At 43.4% G+C, this 27574-nt stretch overlaps 1 protein-coding gene across 1 annotated transcript in view; it reads left to right on the forward strand.

Annotated features, from left to right (window-relative positions):
- The window catches only part of STARD9 (StAR related lipid transfer domain containing 9), a 118985-nt gene that overhangs the window by 54966 nt on the left and 36445 nt on the right, over positions 1–27574 (forward strand). Inside the window, 15 exon segments of the mRNA XM_043471591.1 lie at positions 1438–1550; positions 7963–8032; positions 9630–9702; positions 13381–13448; positions 14525–14622; positions 15025–15135; positions 15138–15233; positions 15412–15509; positions 16472–16549; positions 16961–17032; positions 19993–20172; positions 23790–23841; positions 24170–24307; positions 25017–25099; positions 25222–25325. Of these exon segments, the coding sequence (XP_043327526.1) occupies positions 1438–1550; positions 7963–8032; positions 9630–9702; positions 13381–13448; positions 14525–14622; positions 15025–15135; positions 15138–15233; positions 15412–15509; positions 16472–16549; positions 16961–17032; positions 19993–20172; positions 23790–23841; positions 24170–24307; positions 25017–25099; positions 25222–25325 (1434 nt within the window).

The following is a 27574-nucleotide window of genomic DNA, read 5'->3' on the forward strand; positions in this document are numbered from 1 at the left end:
CATGTGCAGATGGGTTGTAGGAAACTTAGTTTCTACCCTCAGGCTTAACAAGTTAGTGTCTCCTCTGGACCAGCTTCCGTTGGCTGGCTGGTTTCCCTTCCTTCATTTTCTGTTCAGCTTCATACTAGCTTCTGGAATTTCTCTTCCAGGCCCCTCCTGGGTCGTTCTCCAGGTTAGTAGTTCCCAAACTCTTGTGTGGTGGGTGTGGGTGCATGCATAGTCGGGTCCGACTCTGTGACCCTATCGTCTATAGCCCACCAGGCTCCTCTGTCCACGGAATTTTCCAAGCAAGAATACTGGAAACTCTAGTACCCAGACTAGTGCTGGCTACCTCCAGTGTGACGTTACCAGTTGCCATTAATTTTCTGTATTCTTTTTTTTTTGGTATTTAATATCCTTGTTTAAAAACATGAGACAAATTCACATACCATAAAATTCACACTTTTGAAGTATATAGTTCAGTGATTTTTTTTTTAGTACTTACAAGACTGTTCAACCATAATCACTATCTAATTCCATACCATTTTCATTGCTGTAAAAAGAATAAATGTCCTTTTTAAAAATTAAATGGTTGTGAATATTATTTTTACATTTTTAAATTTGTAAAGTAAAATTTTGCAGTATATATTATGTGTTTTATTGTCTATGAAATCTGGGAACCACTATTCTAAGAGCTATCTGGGGGTCCCTATGTCTGAATTTGAGATGATTAAGAAGGGAAAATTTATAAGGAGTGTGTGCAGAGAGCAGCTTTGAGCTGGAGCCTTTTTTCTGATTGCTGGCTCCACAGGCAAGTATCTATGGTCCAGTGAGGAAGACCTTTCTGTGAGAAGTGTGCTTTCTTATTTAACAAAATATTTACTGATTTCAATTAAGAATTGCAGCTGTTCTATTATTTTAAAAAGTATAAAATGCCAGTAGATACCAGTAAGACAGAGTATGTCTTAAACAGAATCCTAGTGTATAAGATAGGTAAAATGAGAGTTGTGCAACTTAAATAGAAGTGGGAAGCAGAACCCTCGCACTTAGCTTCCCTAATTGCTAAGCAGTGGTCCTTGAGATGCCTTCTACGAATAATAGAGCTCAAAGATCACATTTGAAAAGCACTTCAGGAAACATGCTTGTAAGACTGTATGCAACAGGGAACTGGTAAAGGCACAGGCTGATGGCAGCCTAAACCTATCCTCAAATAGCCTCTTGAAAGCTAAACTTGAGTCAGCGCTCACAGTGTAAACCTGACCCTGGAGTAATGACAGCCAGTGCTGAAAGCCCTATGTATACATGCGGAAAGAGACTCAGGGGGAAGTCTGGAGTGACCAGTGTCTCAGAGTATCAGAGATACTCTAAATAAGAACTAGGACTTTCTGATTATTGGCTTAGTGTTTTTCCCACACCTTTTCGAAATCTAATTTTATGCCTTTTTCTCCGTGTCTCTAGCTTCCTGGAAATCTATAATGAACGAGTGCGGGATCTGCTAAAGCAGTCTGATCAAAAAAAGACCTATAATCTGCGGGTCAGGGAGCACCCAGAGATGGGGCCGTATGTACAAGGTGAGTCACTATGGTCCTGGAAGTCAGAGACCAAACCAAAACCTGGGAAGCTCTCCTGATCGTTACTGATTCATTCAACAAACTTGTAATGAATACTCACTGTGTGCCAGCTACTGGTATGAGATGCCCAGTAGATATCAATAAATATAAAAGACGGGCAAGCTGACACTCTTGTGGGGTGTGATGTCAGTCAGCAAGCACTAACCACAGTTGTGATAAAGGCTAATAAAAAAATAGATACAGTGATGGAAAAGAGAATCTTTGTGGAGGAAAAGCTTTGTGTCAGGAAAAGCTTCCTTGAGGAGGGTGGTAACATTTTACCCGGAGGGGCACAGGAGCCCGTCATGTGAAGAATAGCATGGCAAAGGGAAGAGTGTTTCAGGTGAAGAGAACGGCATGGGCCAGAGCCCTGAGTGAAGGCGTTGGCTTGGTGATCTCAAGGAGCTGGTGTGTCTAGGGCATGGTGAGCGAGAGGTAAGTGGCATGGAATAGCACTGGGTCTCTGGTGCCAGGTCCAGTGGGCCTGGGACGGATTCCCAGGTCAGCCAGGCTCTGTTCTGGGGTACTTCCTGTTCCAGAGATGGTGAGAGTCCGGGTCGTGGGGAGATACCAGACATGGAGCAGGGCCTACGCTGCTTCCTCATCAGACATTGGTGTTTGATGTTTGCTTCCATCTGTCTTCTTCCATTAGACTAGGTCTTGCTGTGGGGGGCTTTTGTTGGGGAAGCTTTCACTCTCTCGGGCCACTCATAATAAATAACATGAATTTTATGTTCCTGTTTTCTCCGCAATATGCTATTAATATCCCCACAGGCAGAGGGACAGGAAAGGTCAAGAGCTGGTCTCTTCTCTGATCAGAGCATGGCCAATGGATGACTCAGTAGGTGTGCCAGTCACAAATTCTGCTACTTGAGTCTTTCCCCAAATGTTTCATCCTAATTGGTAGCTGGAAACAATGGTTAAAAAATACCGCTTTCTTTGCCGGGAACCAGTTGGAGTTTCCTCTGTAAAACCCTGTGTGTACACATTTCTGTGTAAAGTAATACTTGGAAGGCAGACCATGAGTGGTTGTAGTAGTGCCACAGTTTCTCATCTTTTTGTTTATTTTTTTCTTAACATGTTTTTATGTGTGAATGTGGGGGTAGGTAGTACCTAGAGGAGATCTCAGTTGTAGTTCTAATGTCTTCACTGCACAGAAGATGATATGAAGTCTGGAAGAAGTTAAGGGACTTTCCCAAAGTTCCACAGCTACTTGGGGCAGGGTTGGAACTAGGAACCTTGTCTAGGACTGGAAGAGAAGAATGGGACAGAATCCTGTACGTGGATCATAGGAAACCTATGGACATAGGGTCCTGATTGGCATAGTATCTGAAACCCTGAGAATTCATGCAAGGTGGTGCAACCTGGATCATCCACCCAAGGTTGGTGACAGGATCAAGACTTAAATCCAATGGCTGTTTGGATGAAGTGAACGCTGTTGGCTGTTTGTTCATGGAGTGAACCTTTGTGCGGAGGGAGGATGCTTGGTGCTTCGTAGGAAATATTTCTAAACAAGCAAAAAGTCTCTTAGGTCCTTTGGATTACATGTTTCTTAAAGGTGGTATGAACTTTTTCGATCATTACAAATTTAGGTGGACATTTCTCTTATTTCTTATGAAGGAGCCATGAGCTGACATAGCATAGAACCAGTCTTGGAAAACAAGGCCCTGAATAGTCACACTGAACTATGTTATTCCCATTACTACCCTCTGATGGCATTATAGCAAAGTTTTTATGTTTTTTTTTAAATGTTTGCTTTCTTTATTCATTTATTTTCATTGTCTGCCTGTCTGTCTGTATTTCTCTATCTTTGGGCTCATAGAACATGATTCCAATGCCGAAAGTGGTTTCTGCTTTGAAACCCATCTATAGGAATTTATTAAGTACCTGCGAGATGCCTATTCTAATCAGGGTGCCATAGGAAATATGAAAATACAAGAATTTTTTATTTTAATGTAAAGAATTTGTAGTTCTAGTTCAGAACTATAAGCTGGAACTTGATAGCTGCCTAAATCCAAGGAAAGAAAAGGAGTAGCCTCTTTTCATTAAAAAGTTAATTAATTAGATGACAGGTTAGTTGAAATCTGAAATGTGCAGAGCCCTGTCCAAACCACACGTAAGAGCCCAGTGGTTACAGGGTCTAAAAGGATAATAAGTGAGGCAAAGACAGTATCATATTTTTGCTTTGGCCTTTATCTTAATATACAGGGATGGGTACAAAGCAGGAGGTTGTTGGAAATGAGTAGTTGGGACTCTGAAAAAAATTGTTTTGTATTTTCTTTGTATTCAATCTGCACATAACAGCATCTTGGTTTTGTTTTTTTAATGCTTACATCTTTTTATTCCTTGCCTTTCTACACCAACTAGAACCCTATTAAAATGGTAACAATATTTAGTTTTGTCCCCAGGGGAAAACTCCAACATTTTACTATGATGTTTGCAATAGCATGCATGTGTCCTCAATCGTTTCTCTTTGCAACCGCATGGACTGTAGCCCACCAGGCTCCTCTGTCCATGGGATTTCCCAGAGAGGAATACTGTAGTGGGTTGCCATTTCCTTCTCCAGGGGATCTTCCTGACCCAGGGATTGAATCTGTGTTCTCTTGCATCTCCTGCACTGGCAGGCAGATTCTTTACCACTGTGCCACTTGGGAAGGCCATTTTCAATAGCATGTGTTGTTAATAGATACTCCTATCATACACTTCTCAGACTGTCTAACGGGAAGGACCAGTTTTTGTTTTTGTTTTTAATTCCTATCCATGGCAAACCATGGATCAAAGTATCAAATACTTTGCTAAAATGAAGATGAATTACTAGAAAAAAAGTAAAAGACATATTAACTGTAAGCCCAATTCTTCAATCTGTCATATTGTTGTAAAGGTTTCTAACGCTTTCAATTTCTGTACCCATCTCATCACCCGTTGATAACAGTTTGAGAACTGACTCCAGTCGGTGCAGCCACTTTGAGAAGCACTACCTTAGCAGGTTAAGGGAATTCTCTTTTTATCTTAGTTTTCTAAAAGTTTTTATTTTTTAATCTTGAAGCAAACTTTTGAAAAAGTTGCTAGTATAAAGAACTTTTTTACTTGAGCCATATGAAAATAAATTGCCAACCTAATGACCCATATACCCTGATTATTTTAGGGTATTTTTATTTCAAACAAGAAATACTCCTGTATAGTTATAACATGAAATCCACATCAGGAAATTAACTGACGCATTACTCCCATCTGATGCTTAACACCCATTTAAGCTTCACTAATTGTCCCAGTGATTGTCCTTTGAGTCCAGGGTTGCCTTTGGTTAGTGTCTCTCTCTAGTGTTCTCCAGCTGGAAAGGCTCCTTGGTCTCACTTGACTTCATGAACTTGACACCATTAAGTGGTGCTTAATTTTGATACGTCCATTATTCATGATTTTTAATTTCCTCAGCTAAGGTCATATCTGCCAGGCCTCTTTACTCTGAAATTGCTGTTTTCCTTTTGTAGTCAACAAGTGTTTTTTGGTTGTGGTACTGTAAAATCGTGTGTGTCTTATTCTCATCTAACTTTCAGTTTATTTATTAACTTATTTATGTTGGCATAGACTCATGTTTCCTATGGTATTAAATGAGCCTCCTTCTGTTACTATTATTTTTTATTTTGATGCTCTGATTATCCCAGGTTTAGCCAATGGAATCCCCTTCAAGTGTGTTCATGTGACTTTTTGACATATCACCATCATTCTTTGAGCACTTCCTTGCTTTCTGATAGGAGGTGTTCCAGGCTCATCTACTTTCCCTGTCTCAATCTTTGAACCAGTCATTTCTCCTAGGATCCCTGGTTCTTCTTTTTTTTTTTTCTTTTTGAAGTATAGTTGATTTGCAATATTGTGTTAATTTCTGCTATACAGATAAGCATTACTTCTGACGTTATTCTAACATTGCTTTTACCCCACTCTCTCCTTGTGGAATTCCAATTACAGGTTTATTAGACCTATTCCTTATATAGTTTATGATTCTTACCCTTTCTTCTATATTTTGTATCTTTTGGCTCTCTATGCTTATTTTGGTTATATGATTTTGACATATGTTTCACCTGTATCTAACCTGCTGTTAAACTTACACATTGAGTTCTTATTTTCACTTATAGTACTTTTCACTTCCCAAATCTACATTTGATCTTTTTGTTATAGTTTCCAGTTTTCTCTGAAATTTTATAATCTTGTTTTTAGTCCCTTGAAAACAGTAAGCAGAGTTACTTTAAAGTTACTATAACTCCAGTATCTGGATCTGTTTTAGGTCTCTTTATATAGTCTGTGTAATTTTTGCGGATTTTCATTTATGTTGTCAGATCTACTTAAGTCAGATCTACTTATCTACTTATGTGTGTCACAATTTTGTGCCAGACAATATTTGCTAAATTGCTTATGGAAATAATTTAGAGGTCTCGAACAATAATATCTTCTGGCAGAGAAGACTCGTATTTACTTGTGCCAGGTTCCTGCACACGCTAGGAATCCAGAGTCAACTCAGTCCAGTTGAAGGACTAAGAATGTTCAAAGCTGAGCTGAGGTCCCTTCAAAAACTGTTTAATTCTAATTCAAACTTATTCCTGTGTTTTAGCCCTTTAAGTTTCCAACTCAGAGAGGTAGGGTGCCACAGGGCCCACCTGAGCCCTGGACTGCAGTCTGTGTCTCTCTGTATCTGTGAGGTTGTCAAGAGAACTGCTGTCAGCCACTTCTCAAGATACGGGAAATGGTCTCAGAGGGAAGATGTCTGCAAATGCTGGCCTGATGTCTCTGGGCTTCCATCCTTCCCCAGTATATGGCCTAAAAAAAGGTCACTATCTGGTCATCCCTCTGTGCCTTCACATTGATGTCTTTTATATTCTGTCCAACTGTTTCTAACAGTCTTTGGCAGAAGTGTTGGTTTATGTTATCTAATTTGCCATTACTGAAAATGGAAGGTCTCTATCTTTGGTTAAATTTTTAACATTCTTTTTCTTTATAGAGAATTTTGAACATTTTGAACAAAAATAGACTAGTATAATGAACCCCATGTTCACAATAACCCATAACCCAATGACCCTTGGCAAATTCTGCCTTATCTACACTCCTGTCCACATTCTATATTATTTTGAGGCAAATTCCAGATATCAGTTCATGTATAAATATTTTAATAGGTAGCCCTAAAAGATAAGGAGTGTTTTTTAAAGAAATTGCACTCACAAAATTATTATCACATCTAAATAATAGTAATAATTCCTTAATAGAAAAAAATCCAGTCAGTGTTCAAGTTAACTATGTTAATTTTTAGTGTAATTGTATTCAGCTATGAGCCCATGAAGATACTTTGGTTCCTGAATCTCTAATAAACAGATTCTCTAGCACAGTTGTGAAGGCCTTTTTTCACTTGGTGGGTAACCAGCCATAAAGATTTACTTTTGTGCCCTTACGTACCTCCTTACCTTTTATCCAAAGCCTACCCATTCTCCAGTGGCTAAATTCAAGTCTCACTTCCTCCACAGAGCTTGCCCTGACTTTTCCTCTGACTTCCTCAGCATTTATTATCTTACTACTCCTGTGGCACTTGGCCACATTATCTTGTATGATTTCTCATGACTGTAAACTGTGGGAGGATAAGGACGTGTGTACTGTATGTTTTGTATGTCAAATTGAGTCCACCATTTTGTGGGGCATGTAGGCCCTATCTACCTCAGAAATTTGATGAGGGCCAAATGAAGTAATTCATGAGAACTTTTCTCGTAACTTAAATATAGCACAATTCTAAGGATTTTTTTTTAACTTTTAATTTTGTATTGGGGTATAACTGATAACCCACAATGTTGTGATAGTTTCAGGTGAATAGCGAAGAGACTCAGCCATACATATACATGTACCCATTCTCCCCCAAACTCCCCTCCCATCCACATAACACTGAGCAGAGTTCCATGTGATGTACAGTAGGTCCATGTTGGTTATCCACTTTAAGTACAGCTATGAGTACATGTCCATCCCGAACTCCCCAACTTTCCCTTTCCCTCATCCTTCCCTCTGGCAACCGTAGGTTTGTTCCCTAAGTCCATGAGTCTGTTTGTAAGGAATTATTATTATTCTTTTTGTTGTTAGCATAACCACTATATGAATTCTAGACTATAATCTCTGGGAGTGTAGAGACTGATGTTCCCAGAGAGACTGTCACAGCGCCTGACAGTAGGCTTCCAGTAAATATTTGTTGATTTAATCCATTATCTGAATGAATAAAGTTGTTCCTCAATTCTTGTCTGCCAACTAATATGCAATAGGATAATAAATTTAATTACCTACAAGAAAAGGTTAAACTTTGCCAAAAAATTTTATTTAATCTCTTTTTTCCTCCTCACAAATCTGATAGGTTTATCTCAACACGTAGTTACCAACTATAAGCAAGTAATTCAACTCTTGGAGGAGGGAATAGCAAACAGGTAACAGGTTTGTTTGTCCCTGTCATTCTTTTCAGTCTCATTCTTCTTTCCTGTGTTCTCGCTGCCCTTTTGCAGTATAGATTCTCTCTGCAGCTCCCCACATTCACAATCAGGAGGCGTTTGTCAGAACAAAAATGTACCCAGGGTAGGGGGACATGGCTGAGATTTAGTGCCCTTCTCACTGGTGGTGAAGCTGGCGTTTGTCCTGGATATAGTAATATTAGGTAGTAAGCCCAGAGAATTACCCTATATTTTGTCTTATAATACACAACTTCTGCTATTTTCATCAAAGAAACGATTTTTGCCTGCATTGTCCTCTCCTTGATAGAGATGATGTAGTACAATATAGTTTAAAATTTTTCAGAAAACCATTTTTTCTTCCAGAAAAGTTTTGCATACTGTAATTGTTACTGAGTCACTAAGTCGTGTCCAACTCTTTTGCAGCCCCATGTCTCTTCTGTTCATGGGATTTCCCAGGCAAGAATACTGGAGTGGGTTGCCATTTCCTTCTCCAGAGGATCTTCCCGACCCATGTCTCTTGCATGTCCTGCATTGGCAGGTGGATTCTTTACCACTGCGCCATCTGGGAAGCTTGTAAAGTTTACTCAAAAAGACTGTTTAGAATCAGCTAGGTGCTGTAGACTCTCCTAAAAGCTATTGTAAATTATGATAATACTCTATATTTTTAGTTACTATGGAATACCCACAATGTTATTAATATATGCCCCCCAAATAGCCTTTTTCATCTGAAGAAAAAAAAAAAACTGGGGAAATTGGAGTCTTCTGTGTCCCCTGTTAAGGAAAAGATTTAAATTTAAACTTCTGTTCCCTGATTTTCGTAGAACTATCCTGGAAGTACTTGCTTCCTGTCTTCACGGTACCCTGAGTTCCTTGATTGTTAAGTGTCAGGCTTCACCTTGTCCTTTTTATCCTTCAACTGACCAGCCTCTAGATTTTGACTCTTTTCTTCAATTCTGTAACTTCTCTGAGAACAGAAGTCAATGAGTTGGTCTTAAACTGAAGCCAGATTGACTGACTTAGGTTTAGATAAAGAGAAGACTCTTCAGACTTTAAAGGTCAGCATTGGAATGAATCTCTCAGGGAGACTGTTCATTCTTCACCTGGCTTAATCGTGATGTTCATGTAATTCAAGACCTCATTTTTAAAGCCCTTTCTGGCACCATGAGATTAATATTCTTAATAATGACAGACTTTCACTGTCTTTGAGCCTTCTTCTCCAACAAGTTCTCCATATCTACTTGTCTAATTTAAATAGGTCTGTTTTAGGGATATTCTTCTAGGTTGATGACTCTCTAGTATCACACTTTTCCATTCTGATTTTTAACTTCTATTGTTTAAAAAAAGTTCTAATTGTGGTTTAGTATGAAGTTATACTCACTGTTGTTCTCAGATATCAGTACCTGGAACACTGCTTCTGCTTTCTTGGGACCATTCTCCTAACTATAAAAGACTAAATACTGGTGTTTTGTGATCCTCACTTGTGAACCTCAGCACTAACATTTCTTGTGTTCCGCATGGATCCTTAAGGATCCACCATAAGCAATCTTGTCCTAATTTTCTTCCCTTGTGTACACAGAATCACAGCAGCAACCCATGTTCATGAAGCCAGCAGCAGATCCCACGCCATCTTCACTATCTACTATACACAGGTTGGTTACCATTTAAATGTTTGCTCAGATTTCTTCCTTTCATTGTTCCTTTTGACTAATTTTCCATCTTCCTGTTTTTCTTTCTTTCTACCTTTCCCTTTATAGGTCCTCTTATATGACCTAACATCATAAGTAGGACCTACACACAATCTACTAAGCTGCTCACCCAGAAGGGGTTGAGGCATTGCATAAAGACTAATCAAGTATCTTTGACTTACATTTTACTTTTAATATTTCAAAGCACTTTCATATCCATATGATCAGTCTGGGCATTTAAAATAAAAAGCAAGATTGAAATGAAAATACACATTAAAATTTAAAAGTAGAAGATTCACTTTTATTATGATGGAGTGAGGAGGTTAACAAATCCTATCCCCCCAAAGCAACAATAAACCTAGACAAAACTGTCAAAATAAGTATTTCAGAATAGATCAAAGCCATATAAACTGAGAAGCATGTATTCAAGAGAGCTACTGAATTTCTGGTAAGAGTACAAATGTATGGCATGTTCCCTTGGGCTGCTCCCATCCCCACCCACACCCCAATCTCTGTCAGTGAGGAAGTTCAATCAGAGAAGGGCAGATGGTGGAAGCCAGCAGCTTGGTTGCTGCCATTGCTTGAGGGGTTCACTTGATTGGGAGAGTTGTCAGTTAAAGTGGGTGATCTTGGTGGCCAGCTAACAAGGAGATCAATGGCTCCATTAACCTGAGATTGTAGGTCTGCTTCAGGCAAGAAGTGAACTGGAAAATTATCTGGGGGTTTAACTGGGAATTCTGGGAGATGATATGGCCATAGGAAGCTTGATTAGCTCTTCACATATCCTGGGTTGAATGGAAACTATACACATATGCATCAGAGACGATGTGCACGTACAGCCCTGACTGACAGAGTCTGCACGTTTGTGCAGAAGAGACACAAGAGGGCCCTGTTGGCTAGTGAACACTGGAGTAAACTTAAAATGGCCAGAATTTTTAGTGACTTTCCCAGCTCACACATAGATCCATCAACAGAGAAAAAAAGTCCTATTGCCTCAAGGTGTTTAATTGCAATTTCTGACCAGTCTTTCGCTCAACATTAAGGTATGCAGACACAGGTGGCCCCCAGAAGCCAAGCCTAAAATTAAAAACAACTAAAGGAAAAAAGCTGAATAGAGACCTCTTTGGCTGCATGCTGTAGAGGAGTCAGATTTTAGAGCTTTAGTCCAGGCGGGTTACCAGACAGACAAAGCAACAATCACTATCACCTTCAAGAGGAAAAAGATCAGAATCCAGGGTTGTTATGGTGTTATCTAAAATGTCTGGTATTCAACCAAAAATTAAGACATGCAAAAACAAATAAGAAAGTGCAGCCCATACCTAGGAAAACAAAACAGTCACTAGAAACTGCCTCTTAAGTACTCCACTTGTTGGCTTTAGCATACAAAGACTTCCAGGCAGCTAATATAATATGTTCAAAGAGCTTAAGGAAACCATGTTGTAAAGAATTAAAGGAAAACACAATGATTATGATTCAAGGGAATTTCAATAAAATGATAGAAGTTATTTTAAAGGGGGCAATTCTGGAAATGTATAATAACGGAAATGAAAAATTCACTAATGGGACTCAAGAGTCAATTTGAGATGTCAGAAGAATTAATTAAGTTGAAGACAGAACAATAGGAATCATCCGGTTTGAAGAAGAATGAACAGAGCAGCACAGACCTGTGGGATATCAGGTGTGTCAGCCTAAGTGTAGTGGGAATCCTAGAAAGAAAGAAGAGAAAATAGGCATAAGAAAAATAAAAAAACAATGGCCAAAAACAATCACCAAACATGTTGAAAATCATTAATGTACATTTTATTAAAAAATTAATCAAGCTGGATCATAGACACTAATGTGAAACCTAAAACATTCAACTTGTATAATAGAAAATAACATGGGAGAACCTTGTGACCTTGGACTAGGCAAAGGTGTTTTTAGATATGGCACTATAAATATAAATTGAACAAAAGAACAAATTGCAATTTGGAATGGGTCAAAATTTAAAACTTCTGCTCTTCAAAAGACACTATTAAGTAAATGAAAAGAAAAGCCAAAAAAAAAAAAAGAAAAGCCACAGATAGGGAGAATTTACTTGTAAAATGTATGTCAGATAAAAGGCTTGTATCCAGAATAGATCCAAAACTCTCTAAACTCAGTAAAACAACTCAAAAAGATAGGCAGAAATTTTGAACTGATACTTAAGAAAATATACAGATGACAAGCACTTGAAAAGATGCAGACATCATTAATTATTAGAGGAATGCAAATTAATATCAAATAAGCTATCACTGCCCACCTTTTAAAATGGCTGAAATTGAAAAGAATGATTATACTAAATACTGGCAAGATGTGTAGGAATTGGAGTTCTTATACATTATAGTACTGGTGGGAATGTAAAATGGTACAACAACTTTGAAAAAGAATTAGTTTCTTAAAAAATTAAACACATACGTACATACGATTCAGCCATTGCACTCCTATGTATTTTCTCGAGATAAGAAATCATACGTCCATAGAAAGACTTATACACAAATATTCACAGCAGCTTTGTTAGTAATTGTTCAAAACTGGAAACAACTCAAATGTTCACTAAGAGGTGAATGGATAAACAAACCATGGTATATTCATACAGCGGATGCTGTTAATACTCAGCAATAAAATTGAGCTTTTGACATGTACCTCAACCTGAATGAATCTATAAATAATTGTGCACAATGAAAGAAGCCAGACATTGTATGTTTCTGTTTATGTGAAATATCCTGAGAAGACAGATTTATAGATAGAAAATTGAATGTTGGTCTGGGGCTGGAGATGACAATGGAGATTGATTGCAAACAGGCTTGAGGGAATTTGGGAAGTTATTGGAAATGTTTTAAAAACTGGATTTTGGCGATGGATGCACAACATTAAAATGAAACAACAAAAATCCCATATTGAATTAAAAAAGAAAGCCAGAGTAGTTTTGCTCTTGAGGACTGGATGCCCCTGCTTAGAACACAGAGAGAGCTGCCCAGCAGATTAATAACATGCTGTGACTTAGGTTGTCTTCTGCTGCTGCTGCTAAGTTGCTCAGTCATGTCCAACTCTGTGCAACCCCGTAGACGGCAGCCCATCAGGCTCCTCTGTCCCTGGGATTCTCCAGGCAAGAATACTGGAGTGGGTTGCCATTCCCTTCTCCAGGGGATCTTCCCGACCCAGGGATCAAACCCAGGTCTCCTGCATTGCAGGCGGACTCTTTACTGTCTGAGCCACCGGGGAAGCCCGTGACAGGTTAACAAGAGGCAAACCAATCAGGACCCCTGCCCACCACACCGCTGCCTGCTGTGGATCTCTACTGATGAGTTAGAGCCTCCCACAGCAGAGCTGAGCATTTACCTGGTAAATTGTGCTCAGGAGACTTTGTGGGGGGTGGGGAGGAGGTTGCCTACCTACTCTATGGAAGTTTTGCTCATATTTTTAATGAAGGAAGAACCCAGGGCTTACTGATTGTACCTGTCAGATATTGAGAGCTCATCTGGTTCAGAGGACGTTAGAATACAGATTTCTTGAGTGAATTGGCTAAAAATCCAAATACTATCTTAGTTAGGAGGGTGTCTGTGGGGAAAACAACAACACATCGTTCCAAATGACACTCTTTAAATCTATTTCCTCCCTCAGGCATTCCTGGAGAACAACCTCCCCTCTGAAATCGCTAGCAGGATCAACCTTGTGGACCTAGCAGGCAGGTAATTAGGATCTCAAAACCAGGTGGAATTATTCCTTGACAACGACCCTGTTCTTGCCCATTTTACAGGGAATAAACTTTTCCCCACCTTTTACACATATCAATCATCCTGAGAAAATGACAAAAGAAACAAATTGTTTGATAGGTTAAGAAATTACAGTTTTCTAGGGCTGAGAAGCTCTGTGTTAGGCCTCTCAATCTTAGCTGCCCATTAAAGTCACCTGGACCTTTTAGAGCTCCCAGCGCCTCGGCTGCACCTCAGATGCAATAAATGAGACTGTTAGTGGAGTCAAGGGGACTGAGGCTGTGTGCAGCCAAGATTGAAAACTGGTGCTTTAAGTAGAGGTGACTGAACACACTTTTTTCCTTTGACCTAGTATTGATTTTATGCAGCTCTGCTCATCTCTTCAGAAAAAAGAAAAGCTTTAAAAAACATTGTGGTACTGGGGATAAGATACTGCCTTTTTAAAAAGTATTAGATGAAAGCTTGAATTTTACTCATTTACATATCTAGAAAGAAGAAATTATCAGGAATAATGTAGTCAGAAAAAAGTGTAACATGAAATAAGGCAAATTTTCTTATTTTAAACTGTTAAATAATTAATATGCTACAGTGCTCCCTTAAAAGCTCAAGTGCTTTCTGAAAGAAACTGTATCAGCCAACTGGAAGTGTGAATTTTTAATATTTCCCATTTACTTGAATAAGGAATTTGAAACTGTTAATGACCCAGATATCATAGTCATTAACATGTGAAATTAAAACAGTAAAGAAAAGGAGAATAGTATATAACAGAAAGCTATATTGGTATCATTACAGTAAATGAATATTACTTTTAGCTCAAAGTTCTCTGACAGCCAAATGTAATGAATTATTTGATTTTTATTGCCTGAGAATGTAGAAGGATGCCAGTTCATGACATGACGGTAACATTATTTCTGGAACTGAATTCTAAGGGGAATTTATTATATGGATCTTTTACATGAAGTGCAACACAATGGATAGTGTTTTTCAACAGTGTTAAAAGGATAGTGTCTTCTTGTTTGCTTCTGTTTCTGTTTTCATCTACTGTGTTTCAGTGAAAGAGCAGATCCCAGTTACTGTAAGGACCGGATTACTGAAGGAGCCAATATCAACAAGTCTCTTGTGACTCTGGGAATCGTCATCTCCACCTTAGGTATTTTGCCAGTAGCCTGGAGGACCAGAGTGGGGGGAGACTTTGGAAAACAATTCATATGTTTTCATTTTGTCAGAATAGGGTAGGTATTTACCAGGTTCTCTTTGATAAAGTTTACCTTCTGGTTTGGGGCATGAAAAGTTGACATTTATGGTTTTTGATTACAACATTACCATCATCCTACCACTCTCATTCCAAAAAGGAGAGAGACTGAGAAATTACGTGTCTTAAATATTCCATCGCTTGAGTCCAGGGTTGAATTCAGGGCCCACATTTAAAGCCTCCTGACATGGACAGAAAGGGATTGGGGGTATGATGTCTGTTCTCCAGCCATTGCTTTGTTTTAATGCATTTGTTTCATAATTCCTTTTTTTCCTTCCACCTTTATCATTGTCTTTTAAGCCCAGAACTCTCAGGTATTCAACAGCTGCCAGAGCCTCACCAGTGCAGCGAGCGATGGTGGTGACAGCGGGCTCCCTAGCTCTGCTTCCGGGACCAGCAGTGGCGGGGGACCCCCCGGAGGCAGTCATACATCCCCTACCGGGACTCAGTGTTGACCTGGCTGCTGAAGGACAGCCTCGGAGGCAACTCCAGAACCATCATGGTTGCCAGTGAGTGGGCGGTGGAGTTGGTTCTGTGTTGGGACTGGTGCTCTGCCTCAGAGAAAGGGCCACGGCAGCCCATTTCATCAAGGGTCTTATTCAGCCTGGGCGATAGCAGCAAGGCCAGGGGTCATGGGCTGGGTGGGAAGGGCTCGGTGTGTGTTTTAACTTTCTGCTTCTACCCCAGCCGTGTCTCCTGCACACACTAGCTACAGTGAGACCATGAGCACGTTGAGATATGCATCCAGTGCCAAAAACATCATCAACAAGCCGAGGGTAAATGAGGTGAGCCCTGCCTCTGAAGTCCTGGTTTCGTACAGCTCACACCAAGTTCTCCTGTTTTCCTCTCATTGACTTCTTTCTCTTTGTACTCACCCCAGTGGCCAGACTTCAAGTGGCCAGACTCACCCCAGTGGCCAGTTCTTCAAGTGATGAGGGAGCAAAATTCTTTCTTTCTCATATCCCGACTGGCTTCATCCAGTTGCCTTTTAAAATAATTTATTTTGGGTATTTCCCTATTGCCACTGATGTGAAGATCCCTGGTACACTATTGCCACTAGAGGAAAGCTCACTTAGAAGTGTCTGCGTTTACTGCCTTTATTCTGAGTTTATGTTGCTTTATGCCTTTTTTCATATGCAAATTGCAGTGACATCTCTGTTTTGGGCTAAAAGTGGCATATGAGGAGTTTTTTAGCCTTTAAAGTTGAATTAATGATGAGAATATTCTAAAAGTTCCTCATCTGCTTTGCAGTTTTTGTAAAAAGTTCCAGGGCAGGGATTACAAATGGATGGCCCATGTAGAGCTCATCTATGGATTGTTTTAAAGGGCAGTGTATCAATAATTATGCACTAAGTTTAGTCACACCTAATACTGGAAGATTAGCACCTAATACTGGAAGATTAGCATACTGTTGCGTTTGTATTACCTGCCTGATGTCCTGCTCTAAGGCAGTGATTGTGAGACTTCAGTGTGTATCAGAATCACTTGGACAGTTTGTTAAACCAGCCCTGAAGACTATTTAGTAGGTGTTGGGGCATTGTGGGGAATGGGGGTCCACAGATTTCGTATTTCTCACTAGCTCTTAAGTGAAGTTCCTGCTGGTCCTGGGACCACACTTTGAAAAGACTGCCCTAGAAATTACTCCAAATGAGTAATCTGCTTCTTCCAAGCTCATTGCGAGTAGCACCTCATAGCCATTTGAGCCCTCATATCAGTCAGTGGTGACCGAGTTCTCTCTGTGTTTCAGGATGCAAATGTGAAGTTGATCAGAGAACTCAGGGAAGAGATTGGGAGACTGAAAGCCATGCTGCTGAGCTTTGAGCTGGTATGTGGGCATCAGGACTTTCTGTCCTCGGGAGCCCCTTCTCTTCTGCAGAGGATCTGAGCCCTGCTGCATTCTGTGTTCTCAGTCAGGTGATGCTTGAAGAGCAGAGTGGGAGCAGAGACAGGATGGGAGTTACTGTGATTACCTGTGTAGTTTCAGAAGGGATGCTTCATCTCTGCTGTCCAAAGGGCATCTGCCTGCATGACCCTTGTTCTGTATGTGGGCAGATATGGGATATGAGGCCCTCCAGAAAAAATTGCCTCGAATTCTCCTTCTTTGTTCCACTCTGAGCCCAATACTTAGCCGTCTGATTTGTTTCTGATTTTAACAATAACGTCTTTCCTTTATCTGCACCTTTCCTTCCCAAGAGTAAGTGCTTCCCATGAAGCACATCTCTCTCTCTTTGTGCAGAGAAGCTTCCATTCATTGAATGAGGGAAAGGATGAAAACCTTAAGGAGCTGATTCTCCAAAATGAATCGAAGGTGAGTATGTTGGGGGCGCTCTGTTGTGCTTCACTTCACCTTGGGAACCGTTCTGACTCCTTCCATCATTCCTGGGCCAGGACTGCTCCCTCATCAGGACAGAGAGTTTCTATCTGGAGAAAACTTTTGTCTTCATTGAGCCTTGAATTCGGGGATGTTTGTCTTAGGGCTGCTGATTGGCTTTCTGACTGCTTTGTTCTCTCAGGGGATCATGATAACTCCTTTCAGACAGTATGGTAGCCTAGAAAAGAATTCAGTTCAGTTCAGTCGCTCAGTCATGTCTGACTCTCTGCGACCCCATGAATCGCAGCACGCCAGGCCTCCCTGTCCATCACAAACTCCTGGAGTTTACCCAAACTCATGCCCATCGAGTCGGTGATGCCATCCAGCCATCTCATCCTCTGTCATCCCCTTCTCCTCCTGCCACCAACCCCTCCCAGCATCAGGGTCTTTTCCAATGAGTCGACTCTTCGCATGAGGCGGCCAAAGTATTGGAATTTCAGCTTCAGCATCAGTCCTTCCACTGAATACCCAGAACTTATCTCCTTCAGGATGGACTGGTTGGATCTCCTTGCAGTCCAAGGGACTTTCTGGTAAATAAGTAAATCAACTGAATGACAGGTATTCACTGAGCACCAAATAGGTGTTCAGCGTGATGCTGCAGGAGACACAGAGAAGTCCCTGCCCTCAGGTGGCTTGTAGTCTAGTTGGAAGCATATTTAGAGAATGATTCAGTGCAGTAACTTACGTGAGTTAGATGGAAAGAGCTCCAGAAGGAAGAAATCATGGTGGCTTGGAACTTTCATTGACATCTTCACTGCTGGAGTAGGAAGGCAGAGAATTTGAACTAGACCTTGGAGGATGGATAGGGTCTGTTAGGTAAGGAGGTGGGCTGAGGTGTCAGGATAAGCGAGGGATGACAGAGGCAAAGTCACAGAAGTGAGAGAAGAGCTGGTGTGCGAGACCATGTGGACACATGCAGCCTGAGGACCTTGGAGCCAGTCAGGATACGTGCTCCTGGCAGAGGCACTGAGGGGAGGAGAGGGCCAGTTTAGGAGGCGTGTACTTGACATAAGCAGGCTACTCATAGCTTCTTGAACCAAGTTGGTGACATGATTAAGGAGTATATGGGGGAAATTAATATGACAGTTGCATGTAGGATAGATTGAGGCCTGGAAACAGAGAGACCAACAAGGAAAGAGACGGTTGTTGTGACCCTGTGAGGGTGAGTATATTTGGGGAGATTGAATCAAGTGGTAATTCCTGGAGACATTTAAAAGGAAGAAGTGGTAGGCATCATTTGGTGACAGGTTGGATTTAGGTCTTGTAAGTGAATGTCCCCGTTTCTAGTGTTCTACTGCATCATCCTTGTATGTTATTACAGTATCCTGGCTATGTCAGTATTTTGTTACTCAAACGAAACTTGAAGACTACTTCAGATATTCAGAAGTTTCTCAAAAATTCTGTGTTTAGCTATATGTTCTGATTTTTGCTTCATTCCAGGCTCATTAGCATTTTTACATTATACAGGCTGGCAGAGTGGACTTGAGCCTGTCACTTGCTGGTCTTACAACCTTAGGCAGGTAGGAGTGGGTGATAAAGGTCGCCAGAGGGGTGGTGTCCTCTGAAGCACCTTCAGGGGAGTGTGCCCTGCCACCCACCTCTGCCAACCCTTCATAGGTATCCTGTAGTTTTCAAACTTCAACTTAATGATTATAACATTAAAAAGAATGTTTCAGAAATTCCCTGGCAGTCCAGTGGTTAGGACTGCACCTCTGCTCCAGAAGGTGTGGGTTCAGTCCCTGGTAGGGGAACTAAGATCCTGTAAACCGTGTGGCATGACCAAAAAAAGAGAAAAGAATATTTCTAGGATCATAAAATACTTGTACCTAAACTTGGCATGATTTCTTTTTTCTTAATTAAAAATAAATTTAAAAAAAATTTAAATTTTCTTCTTTATGAGATAAGGAGTTAGCTGAATCCAGTTCCTTTTCTGGTCTTCCTCAGTTCTTCACTTCCAAAGGAAGTTTCCTGCCCTGACATCAATTTCCACCACAAGAAGGAAAAAGGACCCTTTATTCAACATTGTTCCTTCACATTTCCCCAGTGGCCTTAGCCTAAGGCCTTTAAGCCTTAGTATATTTATTTTTAAAATCTGTTCCTAAAAAAATAAAATAAAATTCTGTTCCTGATCCATAGTAAGCCCTCAGTGTTTTATTGTTACTGCTGCTGTTACTCTATTATTGCGTGGTCTTTCGGACCAGTTTCATAGCCTTCGTTCTCCCTGGGGAGACCCCTCTTGGTGCTTTGTGGGCCTTTGAGGGGTGCACAAGCTTATATTAGAACTCAAGGATACACCTCTGGAAGTGTTAGGTCACAAGAGGACTCTCAGTGTAGATCACACAGGATGGTCATGGAAAGAAGGGAATTTAAACAAGATGTCTGACTCACATCCCAACTAATTTGTTTTTTGATATTTATTTATTTATTTGGATGCATTGGGTCTTAGTTTTCAGCACATAGGATCTTTGATCTTCAGCATGCAGGAATTTTTAGTTGTGGCATATAGGATCTAGTTCCCTCGCCAGGGATCAAACCCAGGTCCTCTGCATTGGGAGCACAGTGTCTTAGCCACTGGACTGCCAGGAGAGTCCCCCAACTAATTTTTAAAAATAGCATTTATGGTGCTTTTTTTCCCCCTAAAAACAATACATGCTCATTACAGAAAACTTTAAAAATAACAGTTTTTGAGTTTCTATTTATAAAATTAATGGTAACTATTGAGGAAAACTTAGAAAACACAGAGAGCTTACAGAGGAGGTGCAAGGGCCTGTGTGAGGCCTCGAATAGTCCCGGGGAGGAAAGTGAGGAAGTGATGCCCAGAAATGGGCCAGGATGGCATGGGACCCTTTGTCTGCTCCCCGTTCTGAGTGTCCAAGACCACCCCTCTGTCTCCACAGACAGACCAGCTGTCTAAAGACTGGGCCCGGAAGTGGAACGAGTGGCAGGCTCTCGTGGAACATTACAGAGTGGACATCAACAGGAGGCGGGCTGGGCTGGTCATTGACTCCAGCCTGCCACACCTGATGGCCTTGGAGGATGACGTGCTCAGCACAGGTGTCGTGCTCTATCACCTCAAGGTGAGCAGGCGGGTGTGCCCGCTCTCTCCCTCAGCTGCAGGCCCCAGAGGTGCAGGAGGGAAAGGCCAGTGGCAGCCGAGGTGGCAGAACTGCCCTCAGGAAGCCAGGCCTGCCCACCAACTGTGATCTGTTTCATTTTTGTATGAATAGAGCAGAAGACTAGAAATCAGAATTTGGTTTTCAGCTGCTACTACTGTCGCTCTTGTTTTTGCTTTCTGTGCCTCAGTTTCCTCATTTAAAATAAGAAAGATGCTGCTTATATTCCTTTTCTGGCTTCCTAAAGCACAAGAGTGCACTCCTGGAGGTGAAATCCCAACCTCATAATTCCACCAGCACTCCTGAGCCCTCCCCGCAGATACAGGCAGCTCACAGATGGCTTTCAGGGGCTAAAGGGATCAAAGGATAAGAAACAGTTCCCTTCTAGTACTTTCCCACTTCAGTCAACTCCCCTTCTCCATTACTAGGTTTGCCTGGGAAAGAAGAAAGGAGAGAGGAAGTTGATTTAGGAAGTTCAAAAAAAGTGTGCAGAACTCTGGAGAGCTGATGGGCTAAGGGTGACCAGGGTGTGACATTCAATCACCCAGAGAAAAGAGTGACGTGAAGCCCTTCTGCAAGGACCTGGCTCCCCTGGTTCTTTTGTCACCTGGAGGCCACCTTACTTCTAAATGAAGCATTTTGAGAGTTAGTGACACATGGTAGGTAGAGTCTTATATCCTGTCCTCATCAAAAGTGTTTGTCCTAATGTAGAAGGACAGTCCCCACGGATGGGCTAAACATACAATGAAGTGAAAGTGTTAGTCACTCAGTTGTGTCTGACACTTTGCAACCCCATGGACTGTAGCCCACCAGGCTTCTCTGTCCATGGGATTCTCCAGGCAAGAATGCTGGAGTAGGAAGCCATTCCCTTCTCCAGGGAATCTTCCCAACCCAGGGATCAAACCCGCGTCTCCTGCATTGCAGGCAGATTCTTTACCATCTGAGCCACCAGGGAAACATATTGTATGTGGCCAGGAGCCCTATGCTCACTGGAAATCCAGTCTGCATTTTTCATAATTGTCCCCAGCATGCTAAACCGACATTTAAAAGGAACAGAGTTTATGGGGATGTGTGATGCTGCCTTTATCCCTGGAGAAATTAGGTTGCTGTTGCTGCAGTGCCTGTGGTGGGGAGACTTCAGCAAGGCTCGTGCACTTATTAGCAAGTCTGTGTTCTGAGGTTGAGCCTCGGGGAAGTTGTCAGAGACTGGGCCTCCCAGACAGAAAGTTAAAGTAGCTTCTTTTTTGACACAGCATAAATCATCTCAGTGAAAACGCCCCAGGCAGAAACGGCTGTGACTTTAATAACAAATCTAAACACCAAAGGCAATCGATCGTTCCATTAGTCAGAGCCATAGGGAAAGATTGGAGGTCAGGAGAGACCAGATGGAATAAAACGCTTAGTATTTGAGTAGAGCTGATGTGATACATTGACTGGATGTGGAGTGAGCAGATGAAGGCAGACATCATGTGACAGAGTTAGGTGGTAGCAGAGGGTTGAAGGATGAAGGGCAGATTGAGCTGGAGGCAGGAGATGGATGATCCTGGGTCACTGGCGTCCTAGCTGAATCAGTGCACTGAGGGTCGCTCACTCCCTCACACACTGATAATGAACCTGGGGATGAGGTCCCAGTCTACTTATGGTGGGGAGGAGGCTCGTCTAGGTTGCAGTGCATGGGCTTCTCTAGTTGCAATGTGCAGGTTTAGTTGCCCTGAGGCATGTGGGATCTCAGTTCTGAGATCATGGATTGAACTCACATCCCCTGCATTGGAAGGTGGATTTATAACCACTGGACCACCAGGGAAGTCTCTCAGTCTACTTCTCATCCTGGCATTTCTATGGGTTTTTACCCATTTCCCTCCTTTTCACTTGTTTGCATCCTGGGTTGGGTAGCAGTATAACAGTAGTCATTCTAGATTCTCTGTTTTTATTTGCTAACTTGGTTCCAGACCCAGACCTAGTCCCTAACAATGGCCCGGGAGCTGTTTGCCTGAGTCATCTTGGGAGGCAGCATGGGTGGGGAGTGGGCAGCCGAAAGGGTGGAAAGTGCACGGGTTATTGATATTCTGGACTTCACCCTCATAACTGCCTTTGTGCTGCTGTTCCTCCCAAGAAAGAGGCATAAAGCAGCAGAGGGGCAGCAGGCGCCAGCTCAGCCCACATTAAATGAGATGCCAGCATGTTTTGGGTGGTTTCTGCTCTGCATATCCAGAGGCTGGGATGTGCTGTGGCCTTTATCCCTTTGGGAGGAACGTGCCTCATCACTGGGGCTGACCCTGACCCCTTGAGAGCAGTCTTGACCCCTCTCCCTCCGTTCTGGCTGGTGGAGTCTGGAGACTGGCATCCATTGGCTCGTGTGATCCTCAGTGGCTGAGCAGAAAAGCCTGGGTTCTGGAGGGTTGTGGGTTTTGAGAGGGAGCCAGATCCTCATTTATTACTTCCAGGAGTCTTTCTTCACAAGCAATTTTGGGAGAGCTGCAGGGCCCTCCCTTCTGGCTGCTGACAGTGAAGCCTAGCATGGAACTTTCTAGTCACTTAAAAAGCATCAGTCACCAGGCAGGTGGTTTGGTGAGGTTGGAATACCATGGGCACAGGACCAGGAGAGAAATGAATTCTAGCCAGGGTTGTCCTGTGTAGTATGTGGGCTCCCAGGGCAGCTTATTTCCTAAAAGCTTCAGATTCCTCCTCTATGCAGAGGATCATACTACTACATTCTGGGTGTTAAAGTATTAAATGAGAGATGTCTGTAAAGCACTCAGCATGGTGCCCTGTACATAGGGGATAGTTAGTAAATGATAAATACAGCTCTAGACTCAGCTCTAGACTCTCATCTCTTGCCATGTCACTGCCTTCCTCAAACAGAGCTGTGTGCTCTTAAACTGCATTGTTAGAGTTTCTACTAACCCAGTGATTCATTGATACTAACTCCAGTTTCCACCTCTTTTCTTATATTCTCTTTCAGTCTTTTTTGATTCTAGATGTGCTTTCCTCCTTTTTGTGTTTTACTCTTCTTAGAATCTGGTGTCTGTTAAACTTCATCTACGGATCAAGAAGGTAAAAATCCTGTGCTTCCATACATAGTCATAGAAAGCATGTCTCTTTGAGACTGACTTGGACCAAACTTGGGCCACACTAACCTTAGTCCCTGGGAGAAAGCCATACTTGTGTGCCCTCTTCCTCAGACTAGAGAAGCTCTGACTGCCTAAATCGAGGCTACAGGACAGAAAGGAGCTGGCCAGTTCTAGCTGCTGCTGCTAAGTCGCTCCAGTCGTATCCGACTCTGTGCGACCCCATAGACGGCAGCCCACCAGGCTCCCCCGTCCCTGGGATTCACGTTGCAAAAAGCTGGTGATGCTCTGTTCTGCACTGTTTTGCCCACACCTTCCCAGGGGCATCCTGGGCTGCATAGTGAGTGGGCAGAGCAGTCAGAGCAGCCTGGACCGAAGCTGAGAAGTGGTGTGGAAAGGAAGCTGGGGTGGGCATGGGGAGACAGTGATGGTGCTCAAACAGGTGGACTCTCCTTTGGGGCAGGGCTACATCCCTTTTTATTCTCCTTAAAATGGCTTTGTTTTTCCCTTTAGGAGGGGACGACAAAAATAGGAAGGATTGACTCAGAGCAAGAACAGGACATCGGTGAGTGACAGAGTGTATAGGTCTGATGCTCTGTGTAGGTGTCCATGCCTGACAGCTTTCTTCCAAGGAAGCTGAGGGTTCAGAGAGGAAGGAATCTTGGCGTTCTGAAGGGCTGCTCCTCTTTTGCTGCCAGGCTGGGGGTCTTGGACACGAGAGGAGGAGACGCACACTGTGGGGCCATCTGGGTCTGGATGGTTTCAGGTGGTGGCTCCTCCTCTCCTGTCATGATGTGAGATCTTCCAGAAGTGGATTCTGATCTCATCAGAAGAATGGCGGAGATATTTCCTGGGCTATGCCTCCACCCGGGTGACGCCTCTGTCGTCTCTAGTCCTGCAGGGTCAGTGGATCGAGAGAGACCACTGCACTATCACCAGCGCCTGTGGGGTCGTCATTTTACGTCCTGCCCGCGGGGCCCGCTGCACAGTCAATGGCCGAGAGGTCACCTCCTCCTGCCGTCTCACCCAAGGTAGGACTACCCACAGCCCAGTTTATGCCAGGATGAGTGGTGGGCCAGCTCTGTTCTCAGGAACCAGACCCAGAGGGCTCAGTGAAGCAGGCTTTAAGGATGGAACCCCCAGCCTCTGCACCCAGGGACCTGAAGATTTCCTAATACAGTCCTCTTCCCGTAAACAGAGAAACCCCAAGTCCAGGGCCCCAGAGTAGAGAATGACTCTCTGAAATTTGTACCTGTGTTTGTTTGCTGTATATCCTTGGGAAGGTCTCTGAGCCTCAATTTCCTCATCTAGAAAATGGGGATAACAATAGAATCATTGGGAGGATTGAATGAGCTAATCTGTGTAATGTTCTTAACAGTGTTCTTTTCACTCAGAAAATACTCATTATGGTGATTAATGTCATTATTACTACTACTATTAATCTATTCAGATTCTGTGTTCTTTGTGGGTGAACTTGGGTACCCCTTCTTCCATGAAGCATTCCCTGACTGTTCCACCTGGAGCTCCACTTGCTTTCCCCTGGAATACCAGAGCTTCTCCTGTTCATCTCATTAGTTCAATGCATATGCTGAACGATATCCAGGGAGTGCAGATCTTATTGACTCAGCTAAATGATCACCTTACTGAGGGTAGGACTTTGTCCCCCAGAACAGTGCCCTGCACATTACTGTACTCAGAACATAGCTGTGGCTTGAATTTAGTTTGGTGTCTATGCCACAGGAGCAGTCATAACCCTGGGGAAAGCACAGAAGTTCCGGTTCAACCACCCCGCAGAGGCCGCCATCCTTCGGCAGAAGAGGCAGGTGAGCACATGGTGTTCTCCACGTGGCTGTTGACCTCCCTGCTTCACTTTTCTGGAGGGGGAGCCGAGCTGTGTCTCTATCTGTTGGGATGGAGGTGATGAGGCTTCCTTCCTTGTCCACAGGTCGGAGAGGCTGTTGGCGGCAGTGGCTCTCTGGAGTGGCTGGACTTGGGTGGAGATGTCACCGCCTCCCAGATGTGTCTCTGCCCTTTGCTTTGGAAGGAAAGGTGAGAGAGAGTTGCTCGTTCTGCTGTGGAGCCTATTGGTTTTGCTTTTAATTCATTACAACATGGAGCAGGGAAGAATTGAGTGTAGCAGCCAAGTTGGGAATGAAGCCTGGCCTGAACCAACTTGGGTGAGTGGTCTGAGGATGGTGAGCTAGCCGCTCAGCCAGTGGGTGGCAGGGAAGTGGTCATGGTCCTCATTCACTTCCCCTTGGATATCACACTTCCTTCGTCACTGAGAGAGGTGTGTACTAATAGCACTTGATGTTTCCTGTCGCCACCTTCTCTGTCCATAAGATTTACATGTGATGTGACTGTGGATATCAGTTGCTGCTTTCAGACCTGCTTCCCATGGATCCCACTGAATTCTGGCCTGCCTGTGTGTGAGCTCACGTGTGTGTCAGTTAACTTCCAGGACCAGCTCCCTCTGAGTTTTTTAAGTTATTGTAGGATTGAGAAGCCTCTTTTCCTCGTAACCAAGGGTTCAGAAACTCTAGGAACAGCATGAAACTGTCTTGGGCTCCTGCCCTAATCTACCTGCTTGGCCTGCCTTGAGACTGTGGAGTGTGGAGTCAGTTTTCTGTGTGATTCATAGCAATTGCTTTTGTTCTTCACAGTCATCCTTTGTCCACTTCTGCATGGGAGCTCCCTCCCGGATCGAGATGCCTTGTGGGTTGGATACTGGAAACAGGTATCCTTCTGTTCTGAAAGCCACCAGTGTCCTGTACCTTGAGGACTTCCTGTAGCAAATGTCAGCAGGGGCCCTGGTGTCTGTGCGGCGGGGTTGTCCTGCGCCATGAACTCAGGGTGCCTGGGAGGGTTCTGACAGCCCCCGGGCTCCCACTGCTCTTTCCTCAGGCCAGGAGCAGTGATGGAAGCTGAGGAGAGTCTTGGGTCAGACCTTGATGGCCAGATGTTGGGTGAGGATAGGAGCGCTCTGAGGCCAGGAGGACAATGATTCAGGGCCTAAGGGAGGATGGTCAGTGTAGGGTGACTGGGGGCCCTGAGGAGTGGCACAGAGTGGAGCAGATCAAGACCAAGGTGGGCTCAGGACCGAAGCCAGGGCTCTTTTTTTGTCAGAATGACCTCCCTTTTTGTAGTGAAGTCATGAAAGGAGGCCTTGTCATAGGTAAGTTCTGTTGGGAAGACACACTGAAGCTGTGTTTCTCCCAGAGTCCCGAAGTTTACAGGAAATGGCTCTGCAACTTACTATTTTTTTAATTAAAAATATTTATTTTATTTTGGCTGTGCTGAGTCTTTGTTGCCACGTGGGCTTTTCTCTAGTTGTGGTGAGTGGGGGCTACTCTCTAGTTGAGGTGCTCGGGCTTCTCATTGCGGTGGCTCTTGTTGGGGACCACGGGCTAGGATGTGGGCTTCAGCAGCTGCAGCACGTAGGCTCAGAAGTGGCAGCTCCCAGGCTGTAAAGCACAGGCTCCATAGTTGTGGTGCATGGGCTGAGTTGCTTTGCGTCATTTGGGATCTTCCAGATGAGGGATAGGCATCTCCTGCATTGACTTCTTTACCACGGAGCCACTAGGGAAGCCCTGGCTTTGCAACTTAAAGAGCCAGAGATACTTGAAGAGATATTGGCGTTGGGTAAAGTAGCCTTACCTCCTGGCTCTACAACAGAAAGCTGTGAGATCTTAGGCAAGCTACTAAGTCTCTGAGCCCGTTTGCTCGCCTCTAAGTAAGGGTGCTACCGTCTCTCTCCTGTGTCCTTGTGACTCAGGCCGAAGGAGCGGGTGCACATGGAGTGCTTCGCTCAGTGCCTGATACCCCACAGCCCTGCTGCCCTGGGAGGTGGCCTCCCTTTTGCTTTCCTGTCCTCGCATCTCGCCCTAGCAGACCCATTCACCCCAGAAAAACACTGGTCTTCTGTCTTTTTGAAGTCTTCTCAGGCTCTCTACCCCCATGGGCATGGATGTGACCTTTCAGCAGAACCAAAAATGACCCCTTTCATTCAGAGGACAGAGGGCGACTAGAGAAGCAGGCCTCTCCCCCTTGCTGCGTCCGATCTTCAGCTGCAGCCCTGGGAGCCTGTGGGCCGGGGTGGTCCTGCCCAGTTGCCTTCACCTGCAAGCGTGCGCCAGCCTCTGGCAGCAGTGGGTGGGGTGGGCTCAAGCCTGTGGCCCACTAGACGGGCTGGAGAGACCGTGAGGGGCCCAGCACGTTGTCAGCAGGGCTCCCCATCTGGGCGTGTGTCTCCATGAGAGTCTCTCATTTGCTCTTGGGTGGTGTAGGCTCCAAAGCCT

This window comes from Cervus canadensis, chromosome 6, assembly GCF_019320065.1.
Source record: "Cervus canadensis isolate Bull #8, Minnesota chromosome 6, ASM1932006v1, whole genome shotgun sequence".
NCBI classification, from domain to species: Eukaryota; Metazoa; Chordata; class Mammalia; order Artiodactyla; family Cervidae; genus Cervus; species Cervus canadensis.